This window comes from Notolepis coatsorum (genome assembly GCF_963971535.1).
Source record: "Notolepis coatsorum genome assembly, chromosome: 8".
NCBI classification, from domain to species: Eukaryota; Metazoa; Chordata; class Actinopteri; order Aulopiformes; family Paralepididae; genus Notolepis; species Notolepis coatsorum.
The window spans coordinates 42,848,826-42,869,232 of NC_140172.1; the positions used below are offsets into that span (position 1 = coordinate 42,848,826).

Genomic DNA, 20,407 nt, shown 5'->3' on the forward strand with positions numbered 1-20,407 from the left:
GTGGCAACTTTTCTAGCTCTATCATATACTATGTTGTGATATTTTTTGGAACGGACAAACTAGCTGCTTAGCCACAGCAAAAAAAAAAAGAAGAAAATCCATCAAATGTTGCCTATGTAATGTGCTACTTTAGTTACCTGATTTGGGAGGTTTGGGGCCTGCTCCACCTCCCCCTGGGTACTGACCACCACCTGGCCCATAACCGCCCCCATAGCCCCCTGGGACAGGAAAGAGCTTTGATATAATTACTATAGAATCACTCCAGACAATAATTTCACATATCAAGTGTAAGAAAATCTGAAGTGCAGCAAGTGCTGGATTGTTAATATTTTTTTTTTTGAAATCTTTATTTCGAACATGTAAATAAATACAAACAGAATAAATAACTAAACAAAATCAAAACATAACTCAAACTAAATAAATAACTAAACAAAAGCTAAACATAACTCAATTTACATGTTCGAAAAGGAGTAGGAAGAAGTATACACTTATTTAATCCTACCCCTTTTCCACTACTCAAACGAGTGTACTCATTTAAAACATTTCAAAACAAATATACGCAAAACAAAAAAAACTAAAACTATATATGTAAAACATGAAAGAAATAAAATAAAAATGTAAACACCCGTGAATATCAAGTCCCTTCCTCATCCCTGTACCTCGTGAACATCATTTCCTTATAAATCTGTTTGAATTGTCTCATATTTGGACATTGCTTTAGCACCACATTCAGACTGTTCCACAGTTTCACTCCACATATTGAGATGCAGTGTCTTCTCATGGTAGTGCGTACACTAAGAACTTTTAAACTGAGTTCTCCCCTCAGATTATAACCACCCTCTCTATCAAGGAACAGTTCTTGAATGTTTCCTGCTTTATACATTAATTGTGCCGTTTTAAATTCCACAAGATCATTTAACTTTAATGTTTTTTACTTTAAAAATAATATGTTTGTGTGATCACAATAACCTGCAATGTGAACTATCCTTATCATAGATATATATAGAACACTAGATAGCTTGCCCGCGCTGCCGGCCAATGGAGAGCGACGTCACTGAACCGCCGCCATCTTGCTCCAGTTAGCCTTGAGTGAGAGTGAGTGAGCTGCACAGACAAAAATACTCATAACTCGCTGAAATATTGACGGATTTACAAACGGTTTGGTTTATTACAAGGATTATTAACGTGGCTATGATTCAAGCGGTTTGTAAAAAAAAACATCTTTAAAAAAAAATTCTTTTTATAAGTATGCAGTATCATAACTACATCTTTGATGTTTATACCCGTTTGTAAATCCGTCAATATTTCAGCGAGTTATGAGTATTTTTGTCTGTGCAGCTCACTCACTCTCACTCAAGGCTAACTGGAGCAAGATGGCGGCGGTTCAGTGACGCTGGTGACTCCGCCTTAAGCTATCTAGTGTTCTATAGATATCTATGATCCTTATGGCCCAGACTTCAGCACAGTCATTTAAATATGGTAAAACTAGTGAACAGTAGAGAATGTAGAGTGATTCTTTATCCAGAATGTGCTTTACTTTACTCATGACTGAAATGCTTCTTGACAGTTTAGTTTGGACATATTTTATGTGAGGTTTCCAGCAGATTTTATGGTCTATTATTACACCTAGGAATTGTAGCTTTAACCCTTTCACTACCACACTACAGAAGGTTAACCTTTCACTACCAGACTACAGACGGGGTAGTGAAAGGGTTAACCTTCTGTAGTGTGGTAGTGAAAGGGTTAACCCTTTGTCGTGTGGCAGTGAAAGGGTTTGGTATTAACAGGACAAAAGAAAACTGGGCTGACCTTGACCACCAGCTCCTAGCCCGCCGGCACCCTGGCCTCTGCCAGCCCCAAGGCCTCCATATCCTAATGGCAAGATTGGAAAGACACTTGGTTAGTATTTCTGTCACTAGATAGTATTATACTTAGGGCTGTCAGTTTATCGCGTTAATTAGATTAATTAATTACACAGCAAATTATCGCGTTATGAAAATTAATTCAACATTTATTTAAAATAAATTTAAAAAAAAAAATATATATATATATATATTTTTTTTTAATCTCATTCATTCCATAAGAACGTAGAATAAACATTTACAGACTTTTTTTTAAATGGTCCATTTGCATGTTCTTGGTATCTGATTCTAGGGACATCTATGGATCTCAGGGAATGTATTCCCAGAAATACTGTGACTGTTACTAGCTTGAGTAAATTGTAATGAACCAAATGAGAATAGCAATTCAATTCTTTTTTATTATTATTTTTTGGTAGCACTTTATAATAACACCCTGTTATAATACATTTATAAGGTATTTGTAGATAATGAACTAATCATGAACAAACCATTTATATACATTCATAAATGATTATTAAATCATTTATAACTATATTTGTATAACATTTACAAAGTATTTATAACGCATTAGTGGATAATGAACTAATCATGAACAAACCATATATATACATTCATAAATGACTATTAAATCATTTATAACTATATTTGTATAACATTTACAGATTAGTTCTACATTATTTATAACTCATTATCAACATTGTTTGTACTTGATTTGTTCATCATTAAATAATGTTGTTTAATGTGTAGTAACACATTTGTAGATGCTTTGAAAAATGGATATGAAAAAACGACTATACTGTATCTATAAATGATTTGTTAAGACATTCATAAAACATCTATAAATCATTTGCAGATGCTATTGTGTGCCCTAATCTGAAGTGAAGCCTATTCATCATTAACAAATGTCTAATACAGTTAATTATTACTTTTTCATCACATGTTACAAATGTTGTAGACAGCTTTCGGATACACCCTTCTTTGTGACATCAAACAGTGACAGAATTAGGACTAAAGATAAATGCAATTTTATTTACATATAAAATACATGTGCATGACATATAGTGTAAATTGGGGGGCACTAGGACCCAGGAGTACCCTGGCCGGTATTGAAGAGTATCTAGAGAGGAAGTCTCATGCGAGTGAGACTTGACGTCACGTGTGTTGCCGTCTGTTTGAATGGAAGCACGATACATGCACGTACTTGATGTGGTGGGCGCTAACGTTACATTTGTTCCTAATGTGTGCTCAGTGCTCAGTATATTGCGGTATGTGATGATGACACGACACAAATAATTATTTGTATTTTTCGACTGTATAGGCGCCGATAGAGCCTGAAAATACAAATAATTATTACTCTTGTGTGTTGTGTGAGCACACATTAGGAACAAATGTAACGTTAGCACCCACCACATCAAGTACGTCTACACAACATATAAGAGTTGTTTGTAGGTTGGAAATGATGGAATAGATTTACCAACAAAAAAGGTGTTTAACCTGCTCATACCTTATTAAAAGCGTGGGGCAGGAGCAGCATGGATAACTTGGTTCTGCATGTATCATGCTTCCATTCAAACAGACGGCAACACACGTGACGTCAAGTCTCACTCGCGTGAGACTTCCTGTCTAGATACTCTTCAATACCTGGCCAGGGTACTCCTGGGTCCTAGTGCCCCCCCATGTTACACTATATGTCATGCACATGTATTTTATTTTTATATGTTAATAAAATTGCATTTATCTTTCTGTCACTGTTTGATGTCATAAAGAAGGGTGTATCCAAAAGCTGTCTACAACATGTGTAACATGTGATGAAAAAGATAACAAATAATTAACTGTATTAGACATTTGTTAATGATGAATAGGCTTCACTTCAGATTAGGGCACACAATAGCATCTGCAAATGATTTATAGATGTTTTATGAATGTCTTAACAAATCATTTGTTGAACATGAAAAATAAATGGAGATACAGTATAGTCGTTTTTTCATATCCATTTTTCAAAGCATCTACAAATGTGTTACTACACATTAAACAACATTATATAATGATGAACAAATCAAGTACAAACAATGTTGATAATGAGTTATAAATAATGTAGAACTAATCTGTAAATGTTATACAAATATAGTTATAAATGATTTAATAATCATTTATGAATGTATATAAATGGTTTGTTCATGATTAGTTCATTATCCACTAATGCGTTATAAATACTTTGTAAATGTTATACAAATATAGTTATAAATGATTTAATAATCATTTATGAATGTATATAAATGGTTTGTTCATGATTAGTTCATTATCTACAAATACCTTATAAATGTATTATAACAGGGTGTTATTATAAAGTGCTACTTTTTTTTTTTTATTGTGAATAACACCATGCTAAAATTTACCAAACCTGAAAAATCTAAGCAAATGAATAAAGGGAAGATGATTAAACAGAAGGTTTTGTATACAGTACTGAATTCTGCCATCCGGACACATGCAATATTTGAAATATGATTATAGAATATAAAATATCAGGCCTAAAATGGTTATGCGATTAAAATGCGATTAATTAGATTAATTAATTACAAATCCTGTAATGAATTAGATAAAAAAAATGTATCGCCTGACAGCACTAATTATACTCCCTCATACTGAACTCAGTGTGGCGCCTGTGACCCTCCATCCTGGTAATATCATACATCCATGGCTGTGGCCAGAGTGAAGCCTCACAAGGACTAATTTGCTCCTGTGGAAAGATTTAGCAACAAGCTTGTTTGAAGTGTGGACGTTTGACTTTAAAAACGTCTTAAAACACTTGGTGGAAAGGACTATGAATGAGTCAGTGAACATTAACAAGACCCGGAGAGAGGAAACTAAATCATGTGTAGGAAGATTACAGCGAGAAGACCAGGGCACCATGGTCTCCATTGTGTAGTCAACCAGCGAATCCCATTCTCCTGCCCCAAGATAAAAACAGAGGTAATGCACACATGTTGGGGGGAAACAGTGGCTCGGGATGTAGAGCAGTTGTCTGGCAATCTACAGTTCGATTCCCGTTCCAGCGTGTCGAAGTGTCCTTGAGCAAGACACTTAACCCCTAATTGCTCCTGATGAGCAGGTTGGATCCTTGCATGGTGTGTGAATGTGTGAGTGAATGGGTAAAATGTGAGGAACAAATTGTAAAGCGCTTTGGATAAAAGCGCTATATAAATGCAGCCATTTATATTTAATTTTTATTTTTATTTAACCTTTATTTATCCAGGCAAGCAATTAAGAACAAATTATTATATACAAAAGCAGCCTGTCATTAGCATTTAGCTAATTAAACCCATATATAAAATGACCTTACAGTACAACCTTACAGTCTACCATTGTTTTTGTGAATTCTTAAATAAAGTACTTAGGGTACAAAATAACTGCAACTTATTATTATAAATAGAACAGATATACATTTGAATGGTTTTGTCTAACTTCTGTTTTGGATAAGGTTGTTTACCTGTTTCTTTATACTGTAAAGCCCTTTGGTGCAACTTCAGTTGATCTTAAATGTTCTAAATAAAGGTGACCTTGACCTTGTAAATGCTTGCCATCCATTGCTTATTCAAGTGAAACACAGGATGTTTTAGGTCTTATTCTTGTCGATTGTCAGACTATAGGTAAACTGGAAAGTGTGACCTGCAAGCATGTCTCCACACTGATCCACTTTCCAGCTCTAGGGTGGAGTTAAAAAAGGTCCCACAGAGCTGGGTTCATGACCTCTGAGAACAGCTTGGATAATGTCACCAACATTCCTTATCCTGCATACCTGAGACTGTATGTCTGGGGGGAATGAAAAACAGAGAGAGCGACAAAATTCCAAAGCAAATCACTCGGACTGACGTGGCGACTTCCGCTCTTTATCACAGACCCGCGGTGCCTCATGCATTAGCATTTACCGCTGTGTGTAAGTGTGTGTGTGTATGTGGCACCTTGGCAACAGCTTATGGTTTTGAGAGGTATGGAGGAAATGAAATAATGGTAAATGCGAGCAATCGTCATCCCGCTGTACATCGAGCAGCCTGAGGAACAATATTTACAGTTCAGTGTGTGTCGGGCCTCTGGCCATAGACTATACTTCCACTCATTGTGAGGCCCAGGTAATGGAGGCCCAGATTAAGAAAATTGGCAGTGTTTTGTTTGGGCTGGTCTAAAGGCCTGTCATCACCAGACCTGTTGTAATACAGCTGCCCACAGTATAGGCTATCATAAGTACCTCGATGATAGGTGGGTATCCCTGACCTGAAGTTTCTGATACAATAAAAAAATATCACTTTTAGTGCTAATGAAATAGAGTAACATACTGTAGGTCTGAACTTGGGTCCATATCCTGAAGTCTTATGTAGTACTACATGTCCACATTTCATAAAAATCCGTTCAGAAATGAGTGATTAGGAGTGATTTCTGTAAACTGTGGAGAAAAAAAAAGCTCTCCAGTAAACCATTTCCTCATTGACTTCAATTCATTATGCGTTTTTTTCTATTCCTGTTTTCACGCGTGACCTTTCACCTAGATCCCCACGTGGGGTATTATCATTGGAAAGCCACACTCATTGCCTACCACCCTGTCCAATCATTTTCGAGATCACCAAATGATTGACGGAGCTAGAGCCCCGGGAGTTGGGGGGTGGTAAAAAGAAGAAGAAAAAAAAGGTCTGCCGTGAGGGCGGCTACGTGGCGCAGTGGGCAAGGCGCTCGCAACGAATGCGGGAGACTAGGCTCGAACAGGATGCCTCCTGTTCGAGCCCCGCTCTCCACATTGCTTTCAGTTTAGCTGGTCGTCCACAGTAATACACATTGGCCGTATTACGGGGAGGGAAACTGAAGGGTGGGGATCAGGCGTTGTGGACAGCGACTCCTACAGGTCGGTTGGTGCGCCTGCGCAGTAGAATCAAGAAGCGACGGGGGCAGGGCCCCTCCAAAGCCCAGACCCCCGACGTTGAGAGATCGAGCCGCGCAGGTGAAAAGATGCGACGGCTGTTACCTCGAGTATCGGAGGGGACTCGTATGACTTAGTCCACATTGCAGCCGGCTTGTGGGAGGCAAAAAACAACGTTCGAAGACAGGGGAGGGTTGAATTGGACGATATTAAAATTGGGATGGGAGAAAAATAGAAAAAGTGGATAAAAAAAAAAAGGTCTGCCGTGTACTTTGGCGCACGCCTCACATATCGGCATGTAACTCGAGAACCGCTGAATGGATTTTGTCGCCTGAAAGGGCAATCGACAGGCAACAAATAGGGCTTTAATTCGATATATATATTGTATTAAAAGAAATGCAAATGCATCCTGGGGCCGGGTCGTGCCAGTTAAGAGGCTAGTCAACAAGTGTGCCAAGTCCCACAACGACTGGGCAAAGTATCATTGGGTCTCATTCCCGAATGGATTTACGACCAAAAATGTCCTCTTAGGTAGATTTCTGCCCATTTAAGACATATTAGGGCTGGTAGCGCGATTCCCCAAATTTTCCTGAGATCAGATTTGAGCGTGGCTGAGAGCAGATTTAAGAGTGCTGAGGAGCACACTTATGATTGATTGACTAATTGAAAATGTTATTAACTTGACAGACTGTGTTCTCATAGTGATTCCTTCATGTCAACGCTACAGGCCTGCTTGGAATTAATTACTTAATCATAATTTAAATAAATATGACAATATTTGTACGATAAGAAATTACGCATTTGATGTCGGAAAAATAAATAATATGGATTCATCTGATCACAGGGCAGCTGGATTAACCATATCTGAACCAGCTATTTTGGACAAATGTATAATTACTTTAATTACTCAGATATTCAAACACAATTATGCAATTATTGTGAAATGATTGAAAATAATAATTATTTAATGCCTTCTGTGGAATTTGTATTTCTTATTTGTTATTTGTTTTAATGGTATACGATGGGACAGATCTTTGTTTGATATAAACCTGCATTCCTTCGAATATATCATTAATCAATTAAACTTATATTGAAATACACTATATAGCCTATACACCAACACTGAAATGACAGTGGATAAATAAATAAATAAGAACTAAAGCTAATCGGTGGAAATAGACTGCATTAATATTCCATAACAAGTCTTGTGTGCGCCAGTATGGCCTACGTGTCTAATGAATATAGGCTTAATATATTCTAGTTACTTGTTTCATTAGGATTTAGTAGATACTATATATATATAATATATATATGATGTAAACAAGACAAACGTCTTTCTCTGGTCTGCATCCCCTTAACAATTGTGTGTATTGAGCCGTACTGTATTGTACCCATTCTGCAATCTGTTAAATAAAGTTTTCATTCATTCATATACAGTACTGCGCGCACGCGTGTGTGTGCGCACGCGCGTGCTGCAGCAGGTGTACCACCAGCTGTACTATATATGATGCCAATACATTAATCTAATCTAATTTTGATGCGTCGCAAAGCACTTCCGCCATTCCATTTTCACGCGGCTGCGTCACTAGTTGCCTTATAAGGAGCTCTGGAGGCGTTGTTTTGTATGCAAATGACCTAGACAGGAACGCGCGTTTGAGTTAAAGACATGGTGTCATTCCCCAAGCAGATGTCACAGATGCGACCGTTTGAGCCACTTAAGACATATTACCAGCACGTTGGGGACTCAGAGTGAACTTGTCATTCTGTCTCAGTCGGTTCCAAGATAAGTCTTCCAAGAGAACTCTTTGGAACATTTTGGGGAATGAGACCCATTGAGTAACAGGACAGCCTCAGCAGTTTTACCACTGGGAACCATGTCTGCAAAGGCCTTTTCAAATCCCCATTCACATGTACTGTAGGAGCTACCACACAATCAAAGGGTATATATCTCTGAATCCAGTTGACCAAATGTAATGAAATATGGGACATATACTAAAGAGCCAAACATGAATCAGTATATGAAGGTTGGTTGTGATTTGTGTGCACGGGCATGGCCTATCATATTGTGGTGTATACTGTAACTCAAGGTGGGTGTACATTATTCTATGGTGTACAAAACCCCGTAATCTACATTTCAGGATCTTTATTTAAAACATGTACACCAAATGTCGTACTAATCTAAATGGTGGATAATTAGTGAAAAACTGACCTCAGAGTTGAAATCACACTTTCCAGGAAAAACTTGAAACGTATGAATAACTTTGATATTTAAATATTGTCAAATGTAGTACCAATATTTATGTTATACTTAATATTAATTGGTCTCATTCTCCAATGGACTTAAGAAAAACAAATTGCTCTTAGGGCCATTTAAGACATCTTAGATTTTGGGATTCCCCAACCGTGTTAAATATCTGTTTTATTGATTAATTATACATTTGAAATAATTCAGGTTATAGCCAACATGCAATATATCCCATTGATTGGTACAATGGGACAGCCATTTGTCGTTTATAACCTGCATTCTTTCAAATGTATAATTAATCAATAAAACAGATATTTAACACGGTTGGGGAATCCCAAAATCTAAGATGTCTTAAATGGCCCTAAGAGCAAATATTCTGTCTTAAGTCCGTTGGAGAATGAGACCCATTGTATCTGCTTACTATTTTTGTACAGTGAACTAATTATACAAATACAAATAATAAACGTTCTACCTGTCCCTTGTCCTCCTGGGCCAATGCCTCCGGGTCCAAAACCACCAGGACCAGATCCAGCTGGACCCCTTCCATAGCCGCCTGGACCAAATCCTCCAGCTCCGCCTGGACCAAGACCTCCAGCCCCCTGTCCAGCTCCCAGCCCTCCACCCCGTCCACCATAGCCTGTTCAAGGGAACAAGGATCAAAATGCAAGGCTACAGTAACTGAAATCATAGACCAACTTGACTTACACACAATAAGCCGGGGTGTAAAGGCAAACAATGAACTCCAGTCCACACACCTGTTTTGGAAGGCTTTCCAGCAGCTCCTGTAGAAAAGATGGAGATACAATGAAAATTCAACAAAAGTCATATGATTGGGGCAAGAACAGTATGCATACATATCAATCATGCTAATTCTATGTATTTACCTGCTCCACCAGGGCCAAAGCCACCTGGACCAACAGCTGGCCGAGTTCCATAGCCTCCGGGACCAGCACCTCCTGGACCAAAACCACCAGGTCCAGCTCCACCTGGTCCAACTCCTCCTGGACCAAAACCACCTGGTCCAGCTCCACCTGGTCCAACTCCTCCTGGACCAAAACCACCTGGTCCAGCTCCTCCTGGTCCAACTCCTCCTGGTCCAAAACCACCTGGTCCAGCTCCACCTGGTCCAACTCCTCCTGGACCAAAACCACCTGGTCCAGCTCCTCCTGGTCCAACTCCTCCTGGTCTCAGTCCTCCTCCTCCAAGACTTCCAGCCCCCAGTCCAGGTACCAGTCCTCCGGCACCTCCACCAAGACGACCATAGCCAGCTCCTAGGGGATGTGTATAAGATGTCTTGTAAATCAGAATTTAGTAGCCACTTGCACAATAACTAGGCTATGTTTGAACTAACGGTATGCACAGCTTAGTACGTAGTGTCTCACCAGCTTTAGAAGGTTTCCCACCAGCTCCTGTAGAGAGAGGCAGCAGTAACAAGAGTTTTAGAAGTTATATCAGCAATCAACCATGCAGTACCATGGAAGAAATCCTGGTTTTTAAATGTGTAGTTTGTAAACTATTGGTAGCACTATAGACTATATAATTATCCTAAGCAGAATTTTAAACTCTTCCTCTTACCAGCTCCAACGCCTCCAGGTCCAGCTCCTAGACCACCACCATAGCCGCCAGGTCTAAAACCACCAGGACCAACTCCACCTGCTCCAACTCCTCCTGGACCAAATCCACCAGGTCCAGCTCCACCTGCTCCAACTCCTCCTGGACCAAATCCACCAGGTCCAGCTCCACCTGCTCCAACTCCTCCTGGACCAAATCCACCAGGTCCAGCTCCACCAGGTCCAACTCCTCCTGGTCTCAGTCCTCCAGAACCTCCACCAAGATTACCATAACCAGCTGAGGGATACAATGGTCATGAATACAAAACACAAACAAAAGCCAAACATGGGCAGAGACAACTGACTGAAAGTAATAAAACATGATTCTGATATAGCAACCGTTGATTATTGTAATACAAAAACTACATGAGGAATTCACAATCTGCAGACATTAAAATCAATAAATGTACCTCCTGTAACCTTGACCTCCTCCAGTACTTGATATAATTAAAACAAAATGTCTTGTAAAATGATGCACAAAGTAAATTGTTGACATTTTCAGGAATACATGTACTTCTAAAAACTACAGTATATTGATGAATGAATGAATGAAAACTTTATTTAACAGATTGCAGAATGGGTACAATACAGTACGGCTCAATACACACAATTGTTAAGGGGATGCAGACCTGAGAGAGACGTTTGTCTTGTTTCCATCAGGGTCCCCCATTTTCAATTCATATAGACATTTATGACATACACAACATACATGACATTTATGGCATAGGGACATATAGGTATTTAGTACTGATACATTTGTGACTTAAACGGTATTCAAATATACAGTACTGTTACCCCTAGATCCTGACAGAGTATATACATATGATGGGGAGGGGACTGTACATTAGGAGGGGGTGGGTGGGTGGGAGAGAAATATACATACGGCGGGGAGGGAATATATACATGCGGTGGGGAGGAGACTGTCTATTAGGAGGTGGTGGGGTTTTTGGGCATTTACGGTGGCCAGTTTCGAATTGCAGCCTCCCGTAGGTGCTCTTTAAGAGCGATTTTGAATGTGGGTAGGGATTCACATTGATGTGGCATAATTGCTAAACGTGTTTAGTCCCTTGTTTGAGCCGAATCTGGGTTTAACATGATTTGTTGAGCTTCCTCTGGTGTAGTGGTTGTGGTATTCACTGACCTTTGGGAAGTATTTTGACATGTACATGGGTACCTTAGTCGTATAGTGTATCTTGTAGACCAGGCCCATTGCAAGTTGCTGTACTCTGTCGTCTACTCTAAGCCATCCCAGTATGTTAGTGAAGTGGAATAATTGACTGTGTTCTCGTCAGCAAAGTAAGACAAAGATTCAAAGAGAGTAGAACTTCGATCACAACTACAGTCATTTGTGATGCATTATTTTGCAGTCTGATCTTTCGTGATCTTGCCATCATGTTGAGAAGACCCACATGGAAGGCACTGGAGGACGGTCTTAACCAAGACATGGACATCCTAGTAGCCTATCTACAAAAGTGCCGCCTACAGCTCAGCACCAGCAAGCCCGTTACAGCAGCATACCATCTCTGCAACAGAGACGCCAAGAGGGAACTGGAGGTATATATACATGCATATATGCTGACCACAAGCGTCTGGAGTCCCAGCAAGCCCCTAAATACCTTGGCGTGCGTCTGAATCGGACACTGTCCTTCAAACAACACCTCGAACATGTCAGGGCAAAGACAACATCAAGGGTTGCGCTGATCCGACGCCTCGCTGGTACAACCTGGGGAGCCACTGCCAAGACCCTTCGGATATCCACCCAAGCCCTGGTCTTCTCGGCAGCGGAGTACTGTGCCCCAGTCTGGAGCAGAACTTAGCCCACACGTTAAAAATGTTGATGCGGCTATACTAACAACGCCCTCCGGATCATCACTGGATGCCTGAAGGCTACACCCGTCTTCCTGCTGCCAGTCCTTGCAGGAATCGCACCAGCTGGCCTACGACGAGAGGCTGCAACTCTCGCCCTAGCAAGGAAAGCAGTGAAGCATGACTGGCACACCCTACATAACACCACAACAATAACAGCACAGGTCTACTGTATGAGCAGACTCAAGTCCCGCCACCCCTACAACACGGCGGCACAAGAGATGCTCCGTTCCATCACTGAGTGAGGACTGGAGTCGGGACCTATCCAGAAATGGATGGCTGGCGGCAGCCTGGAAGAGAGAGTGGGAGAGTGCTGGGCCAACCCGTATCCACCACTACATCTGGGATCCAGGAGATGGCGCCACAGGAGACGATCTTCCACGCCGGCAAAGGGTTCTGCTGAACCGTTTAAGATCTGGGGTCGGTCGCTTTAAAGCAGCATTAAAGAAGTGGGGCCTGGTAGACAGCGCTGCATGTGAGTGTGGAGACCCTGAGCAGACTGTTGACCACATCCTGACCATCTGCCCCCTATACAGACCACCCTCGAAAGCCAGCCTCTTTGTTGTGGGACCAGAGTTAAGGGCATGGCTACAAGATACGGAGTTGGACCTCTGACGTTACACGAAAGAAGAAGCATGTTGCCAGATGATAGATGAATATGATCTAAGTAAAATTTTACCAGAATTATCTGTTCAAATGAGGATTAAATCTGTTTAAATTATTTGATGGCCACTTAGAATAAAATCGTCCAACATGTGGCATACGCTATAACAACAAGCTTGATAAGAATAGAAAACATAAACAGTATCCACCTCCACCAGCTCCTGTTCCAAGGGCTCCACCTGGTCCGGCTCCACCGGGCTGAAGCCCAGTTCCAGCTCCTCCGGGCCCAAATCCAGGTCCAGGTCCCGCACCAGCACCTACTCCTAATGCAGCTCCTGCTCCAGCTCCTGCACCACCAGCAGGTATGTATACACCTAAAAACACAACAGTATGCAGGACCCTGTTACATTTGGAGATTTCAGACTGGTGCTCTCCTCCCATTCTGATAAAAAATACAATACAAAAAGAATTATCTGGACATCTGGAGAGTCCTGCAAAAATTGGCCCCAGCATTTGTTTGTGAAATGGCTCAGAACCCCCCCTTTATCGTCAATGTACATAGATATACACCATGCACAAAGGGTATGTTGACATACAATTATCGAAAATGTTAAAACTGATGTTGTTTAAATCGACTAAGTCGATGTCGATAAATTGTCTTCTGAAAAGATTCAACAATTTAATAATAATAACAAATGAGACACAGAATTGCTGAACTTCAAGATGATGTTTTAATTCAGTCACAAATAGCTTATTGTGGAATGTTAGTGTCATAACTACAATCTGCTTCCTTTGAAATACACATGGATTACTCTGATTGGCCCATCAATTACATCTAGCTGCTCTGATTGGCCATTCAGTGACATCTAACTGTGTAGGGCTCAGTGAAGATCCATACGAGTCCTTAACAAGTTTCAAGTTCAAGTTTCTTTATTAGTTGTCAATTTGTCATACAGAAGTACAGAATACTTTTATACAAAATGCTTCTTTCTGTTACGCTCCAGAGACTGTGCTAGACAAAAATAGATAAGTATAAAATAAAATAAGTATAGCAAGTAAAAAATAGAAGTCACGTACGTAGACACAAGTGTTCAGTATGTACATATGTATAATGTTCAATGCAGAGTAGAAGTAACTGAGTTACCATACAATATACTATACAATATACTAATATACAATATACTATATAGTGCAAACTAAAGCAGAAAACTATAAAAATTAACAAAAGTAAGCACAGTCTCGACGGAGCTAACAGAACGGCGGCCGGTCTTAGCAGCGCCATCTCTCAGTCAAGCATCTATACAGTGTCTAGTGAACAGAAGGCCACGCCGCCTCAGCCTACTGAGAGTTGGCTGTGCTCAGAGAGGGTGACCTAAAACGCTTGATACTTCTGAAGCTGAAATTAACTCACGACGTTAACAGTCCATAATAATTTATGACCATTGTACTGGATCGTTAATGGCCCATATCTTCAGTGGAAAGCTTCATGAAGTCATTTCATAGAGCAAGGCCAGATTTTAAATAAAAATCTGTCACCACATTGAACGGTCTATGACTACTCAAATCATTACACATATACAATTGCACTCAATGAACTCACAAGAGTCTCAGCTTTACAATTACAATACAAATAAATCTTTGTACAAAATTGCATGATTTTGACCAAAAAATTTGCACAAATCTGACAGGGTTGTAAATCTTTGTGGTTCCAACCAGCCTGGTTTCATAGAGATATCTTGAGGTGAGAGATCAAGTGACTGCTGTAAATGGCTGTACTGATTTTTTGCAAATAATCATAGATTTCCTGGTACGGTAGCATGTAAGGGTTGATATCTACAGAATCATCTTTCAGGTGATACTTCCTCAATCTTCACTCTAACTTTAGAAAGACATGACATAGACTAGTGGGTATCTCTAGATTCCTCAATGTCCCTATAGGTTCTGATGATATCGGTATCTTCAGATTAACTTTGAGACCGTGAGCCTCTGAAAGATGATTATGTCAGCTGGTCCTTTCAAATTCATTCATCTGGTTTCCTAGGCTTCAAATTTGGAATAGAATCTCTCCCTTTTCCCGGTAAGCTAGCAAGGTAAGGTAAGGCTGGTACCTATAAAACCCTAGGCCTAGGGTCTCTAATTTCGGATGATATCTACATTTGCACTGTACCACTAACAGAGAGACTGCAAGAGCCTCTGAAAGACCACGATGTCAGCAGGCTGTTGTCTTTTCTTCCCCCTCGAATTCTTTCAGACGGTTTTCAAGGCTTCAAATTTGGAGCGAAGCGTCCTCCCATTTCCCGGTAAGCTAGCGGGGTAGGGCTGGTACCTCTACATTCCTGAGGGTCTATAGTTTAAAACCATGACAACGAACGCTAGAGTCTGCGAAAGACGATGAAAACAACTTCTTTCAACCAAAAGACTTTATCAAACAAATGTTTTTTTCCGGCCTGGCAGCTGGTGCCCCCTAGTGGAGGGCACACTAGTTAACGGCCTATGCTGTCTATGCCTAGGGCCGGCCGGCCGTGAAGCTCAGTAACTACAACAGAATATAATATTATATATATATATAAGGTATAGTATAGTATAGTATAGTATAGTATAGTATAGTATAGTATAGTATAGTATAGTATAGTATAGTATAGTATAGTATAGTATAACAGGTGGTCACTAGCAACTGACAGGCACTTTGCACTGGCACTGTGAACCCTTTACCCACCAACACCACATGGCCATTAAAGTTAAATATCATGGTCTTAACCATTCTGCCACCTGAAAAGGATCTAATTCAGGTAGCAAAGCTGGGATACAACTACATGGTTTCCACCTTGTTATAAATTGGTTGTTACAAGATACACGTTTTGTGGTTTTGCTGCAGCTCTGTTCAGCAACTATTAAGTTAAGGAAAAGGTCATTGGTAATTCATCTGGTTAGAACATTGACAAATGAGGGTAGAATTCTATCCTGTCAGAGATGTGGTTTCCCTTCACTCCTGCAATACACAGGGGACAGGTGATTTGATTCGATTCATTTTTAATACATTATTTTTATTTAATATATAATATCTTTATATTTACAATTTTACATCATTCATCATTAAAGGCAAAGGTTTAGTCTTATCTGAAGATAAACAGAAGTCCAATACTCTGGCTATGTTTTCATTGTTCTGGACTCCTGACAAATGACAGAACCTTTGGAGTTCTATGAGTCATTTGTCAGAGGCTAATGTAGCATGACATCCCTCTCTTGTTGCCAGCTCTTCATAAAACATTATTTAATTTGTCTGAACGGAAAAAACTCATAGTGTACCAAATTGAAATACTGAAATAATATGTCAGTTTTGGTATGGCTTGCTTGTGCAATCTTTCACTGTTGAGCCGAATAGCCAATAGTCACTCTGTGTGTGTGTGTGTGTGTGTGTGTGTGTGTGTGTGTGTGTGTGTGTGTGTGTGTGTGTGTGTGTGTGTGTGTGTGTGTGTGTGTGTGTGTGTGTGTGTGTGCGTGCGTGCATGCGTGCGTGCGTGCGTGTGTGCGTGCGTGCGTGCGTGTTATTCACAACAAGAGTAAATAATTACCAGCCCTGTGTTCTCAGACTGAGTTTAACTACAACTGATAAGAAAGATACTCCTTTATCCCAAAGGCATGTTTCTCTGAGTCATAATTCTCACAAATTTTTGCACCTATATTCCGTTTCACAAGTGATATGACATGATAGCTAAAAATAGACACCAAGAAAGCGAAACAACTATAAAAGGAAAGGCTTTTGAGACTGCATGATACAGATGTGAAGAGAAGAGGTCTTCAGGGATGTGTAAAGAATGGAGGTTTATGGTCTCAGAGTAATACCATATACAGCACGTTAACAGTGCCCAGTAAATAGCTTCTCTCTTAGTCATTTATCACTGCCACAGGCAATCTCTAACATAGAAACCTATTACCTAGAAAGTTTTTGTAGTTTTGTAAGTAGATGACACATGAGAAGAATGCATTCTCCTAGAGCAGGGTTGCCCAAAGTTAGCCCCGTGGGCCAGGTTTGGCCCTCCACACAACATTGCTCTGGTCAAGAGAGGTTGATCGAATTTTATGCGCAATAATTATAATTGAGGAAGGAAGGACGATTTTGAAATAATTTAATTATTAATCATTACAAGGAACCAACGTGTTGATATACAAGACCTCAGAACCTGTTATTTACTTGCTACATTTATGAATCATCAATGTCCAGTGGCACAGCCAATGTTATGTTCCAGCACTTCTCCATATCAAAAGGTTTGGCCCTCTCTCCTAGAACGAAGCTTATGTAGCTGGGGATGACATAAATACAGCATATGGAAGTGATTTCGTATGATGATGAGTGACACGTCGTCTGAGCATCCTCTAGGGACCTCTGGCTGGAAAGTAGAGTGTGGATGATATTTCTCTGATACTATAATGTTATAAATCTTTTAAATACAACAATTCATCCAATTTATCAGTTGCTTCTACTGACAGTTCTTGAATCCATTTTAAACAAACACAGACAAACCGGAGCATGATCCAATTCCTGATGAATTGAAAATGGGGGACCCTGATGTAAACAAGACGAAAGTCTTTCTCTGGTCTGCATCCCCTTAACAATTGTGTGTATTGAGCTGTACTGTATTGTACCCATTCTGCAATCTGTTAATAAAGTTTTCAATCAATCAATGTGAAGACAGAGAAAATTGCAAGTTCGAATTGTACTCAAATATCATAGTGGACTATTGTAAAGAATGTTTTTAAACAAATCTGCGGTCACGTTGCCTCAAAGCAAGGACTCTGTGATGTCAGCACAGTCACTCAGAACGTTGTGGATTGTTTAAACTATGCAATTTCACAGTCCCATCTATTTTCAATAGATTTTTGATTGCCATTGATACACATGATTCATGCTTTGCTGATTTAGCAATACCACAGTTCCTGTATACTCACACTGTGTCAGTATACATTCAAATGAAGGTGACTTTCAAAGTAGAGTAAAGCGATGTAAGCACACCTACTGTACAAAAGACTAGCGCAGTAAAACAAAAGCACAGAAACCGAACAACCAATCATGGCTTCATACCCCCCCCCCCTCCCTGCACTGCACTGTACATGTACATGGTTCCAGATGACGCAACAGTCTGGATCACAGTGCACTGCTTTGGAATGAGAGTTCTCCTCTTACATGAGAAGGAAAGAAATGCTAAAATGAAAATACACATGGGGCGTAGTGGGACTTGGTCATTCATTACAAATACTATGATTTATTCAAGGATTATACAGCTTTTTTCGTCATCGGTACCAATCATTGTCTCATCATCTTTTCACATTGTTGCCAATTGTTAAGTCATCTTTCACATTCTAAATTGCACTAATCATGTTCGGCTGGAGAAATGTTGAACAACCAAACTACTATGGTGAAAATACTATGGTTACCTCTATAAAAAAACGTCTTTAGTTATTATGCTTCTTAAAGGGGAATTACGCCCAATTTCATAATTCATACATGTTATTCCTCTGGTCTAAGATGGTACAATAATATAAGGGAAATTTAGCAACTCTCCAAAATCCCAAACCTAGAGTGCTAAAACTCAACCTTGTTATGTCATCAAGTATAAAGTCTGGAGCTGCTCCAGACAATGAATTGGGAACAAATTTATAAATGACACTGAGAGTCATAGGTACATTTTCTGTTTTAGAACTGAAACCACTACTATAGAATAATGCTTGTTTGGATATTAAAAAAGAAAACAAATGTTATGTGGGTCCACACAATCTGTCTCCGTTTCATTGTCAATGAAGCAGTTCCAGACTTTATACTTGATGACATCACAAGTTTGATTCTTAGTTATCTGGTTTATGACTTTAGGAGAGAGAGTAGCTCATGTTCACACATATTGATTGAACTTGGGATATGGAAACGTCTTTTTTTTGTTTTACCATCTTTTCAGAGATGTGATATTGCAGCATCATTTAGCTGCTGAGATAATGATGATGATGATGATGATGATGATGATTTTCAAAAGTTGACAACTTATTACTTTTTTACAGTGTAGCCATGATGATGATGATGCTGCTGCTGCTGATGATGATGACCATCATCATGATAATGATTAGTAAATTGCTCACAGATAACAATATTGATAAATATAGGTCATCGTCGTCATCATCATCATCATCATCATCATCATCATCATCATCATCATCATCATCATCATCATCATCATCATCATCATCATCATCATCATCATCATCATCACCAAAATCATCATCATCAAAATCATCACCATGGAACGACTGCATATAGGGAGGTGTAGTCTGACGTCACTTTAGTTTCCTGCACAGTCAACCCGTAAAGGGATTTATCATTGGGGAAATGTATTATCGGCTATTGTAATAATTCTGCCTCATGAACATTGGCAAGCTTAACATTTTTGCACAAAATGAGTTCCCTTCTATCACTAACATTATTGTTTAAGCATTTTCGGTTGAAATACAATTATACGTAATTATTTTACGATAAATTGCGAATTGTTTCATGTTGAGCTATAGATTGTGGATGAATACACACATAAAGGTACACCATGCCAATGTTCATGCTTTTATTTGTTTCAAACGAGACGATTTAGAAATGTGTCCATTGTTCATGTTGAGCTATAGATTGTGGATGAATACACACATAAAGGTACACCATGCCAATGTTCATGCTTTTATTTGTTTCAAACGAGACGATTTAGAAATGTGTCCATTGGAAATACATTGCAATTTCAAACAAGGTGGACCGGCCGGAAACAACAATGACCTAACCACTAAACCTCCCTATTGGGGTTTTACACTATGACCCCAGTGGGAATCGAACCGCTGATCATGGTAGTGTTAATGCCACCAAGCTACACAGGTTCTGAGATGCTACATCAATATGAAATCATTCTCCAATATATGTCACACCTGGGCCAAACTGCTACACACACACACACACGCACGCACGCACGCACGCACGCACGCACGCACGCACACACGCACGCACGCACGCACGCACGCACGCACGCACGCACACACACACACACACACACACACACACACACACACACACACACACACACACACACACACACACACACACACACACACACACACACACACATACCTTATAAACTTTGTGTCACATCTGGTCCGCAGGTGCTTTATTAAACTGCCTAACACACACACACACACACACACACACACGCGCGCACGCACGCACACACGCACGCACAGCACACACACACACACGCACGCACGCACGCACACACACACACACACACACACACACACACAC

General features: G+C 40.0%; 1 protein-coding gene across 11 annotated transcripts in view; it reads right to left on the bottom strand.

The window, feature by feature from the left end:
• The window catches only part of elnb (elastin b), a 65,386-nt gene that overhangs the window by 44,177 nt on the left and 802 nt on the right, over positions 1–20,407 (bottom strand). For all 11 annotated transcript variants that reach the window (XM_084320671.1, XM_084320673.1, XM_084320670.1 and 8 more), the window contains exons 2-9: positions 13,302–13,466; positions 10,589–10,861; positions 10,396–10,422; positions 9,898–10,284; positions 9,769–9,795; positions 9,486–9,650; positions 1,810–1,872; positions 138–218 (exon numbers count right to left, since the gene is read on the bottom strand). In XM_084320671.1, coding sequence (XP_084176797.1) covers positions 138–218; positions 1,810–1,872; positions 9,486–9,650; positions 9,769–9,795; positions 9,898–10,284; positions 10,396–10,422; positions 10,589–10,861; positions 13,302–13,466 — 1,188 coding nt within the window. The remainder of the gene's footprint in view (positions 1–137; positions 219–1,809; positions 1,873–9,485; positions 9,651–9,768; positions 9,796–9,897; positions 10,285–10,395; positions 10,423–10,588; positions 10,862–13,301; positions 13,467–20,407) is intronic.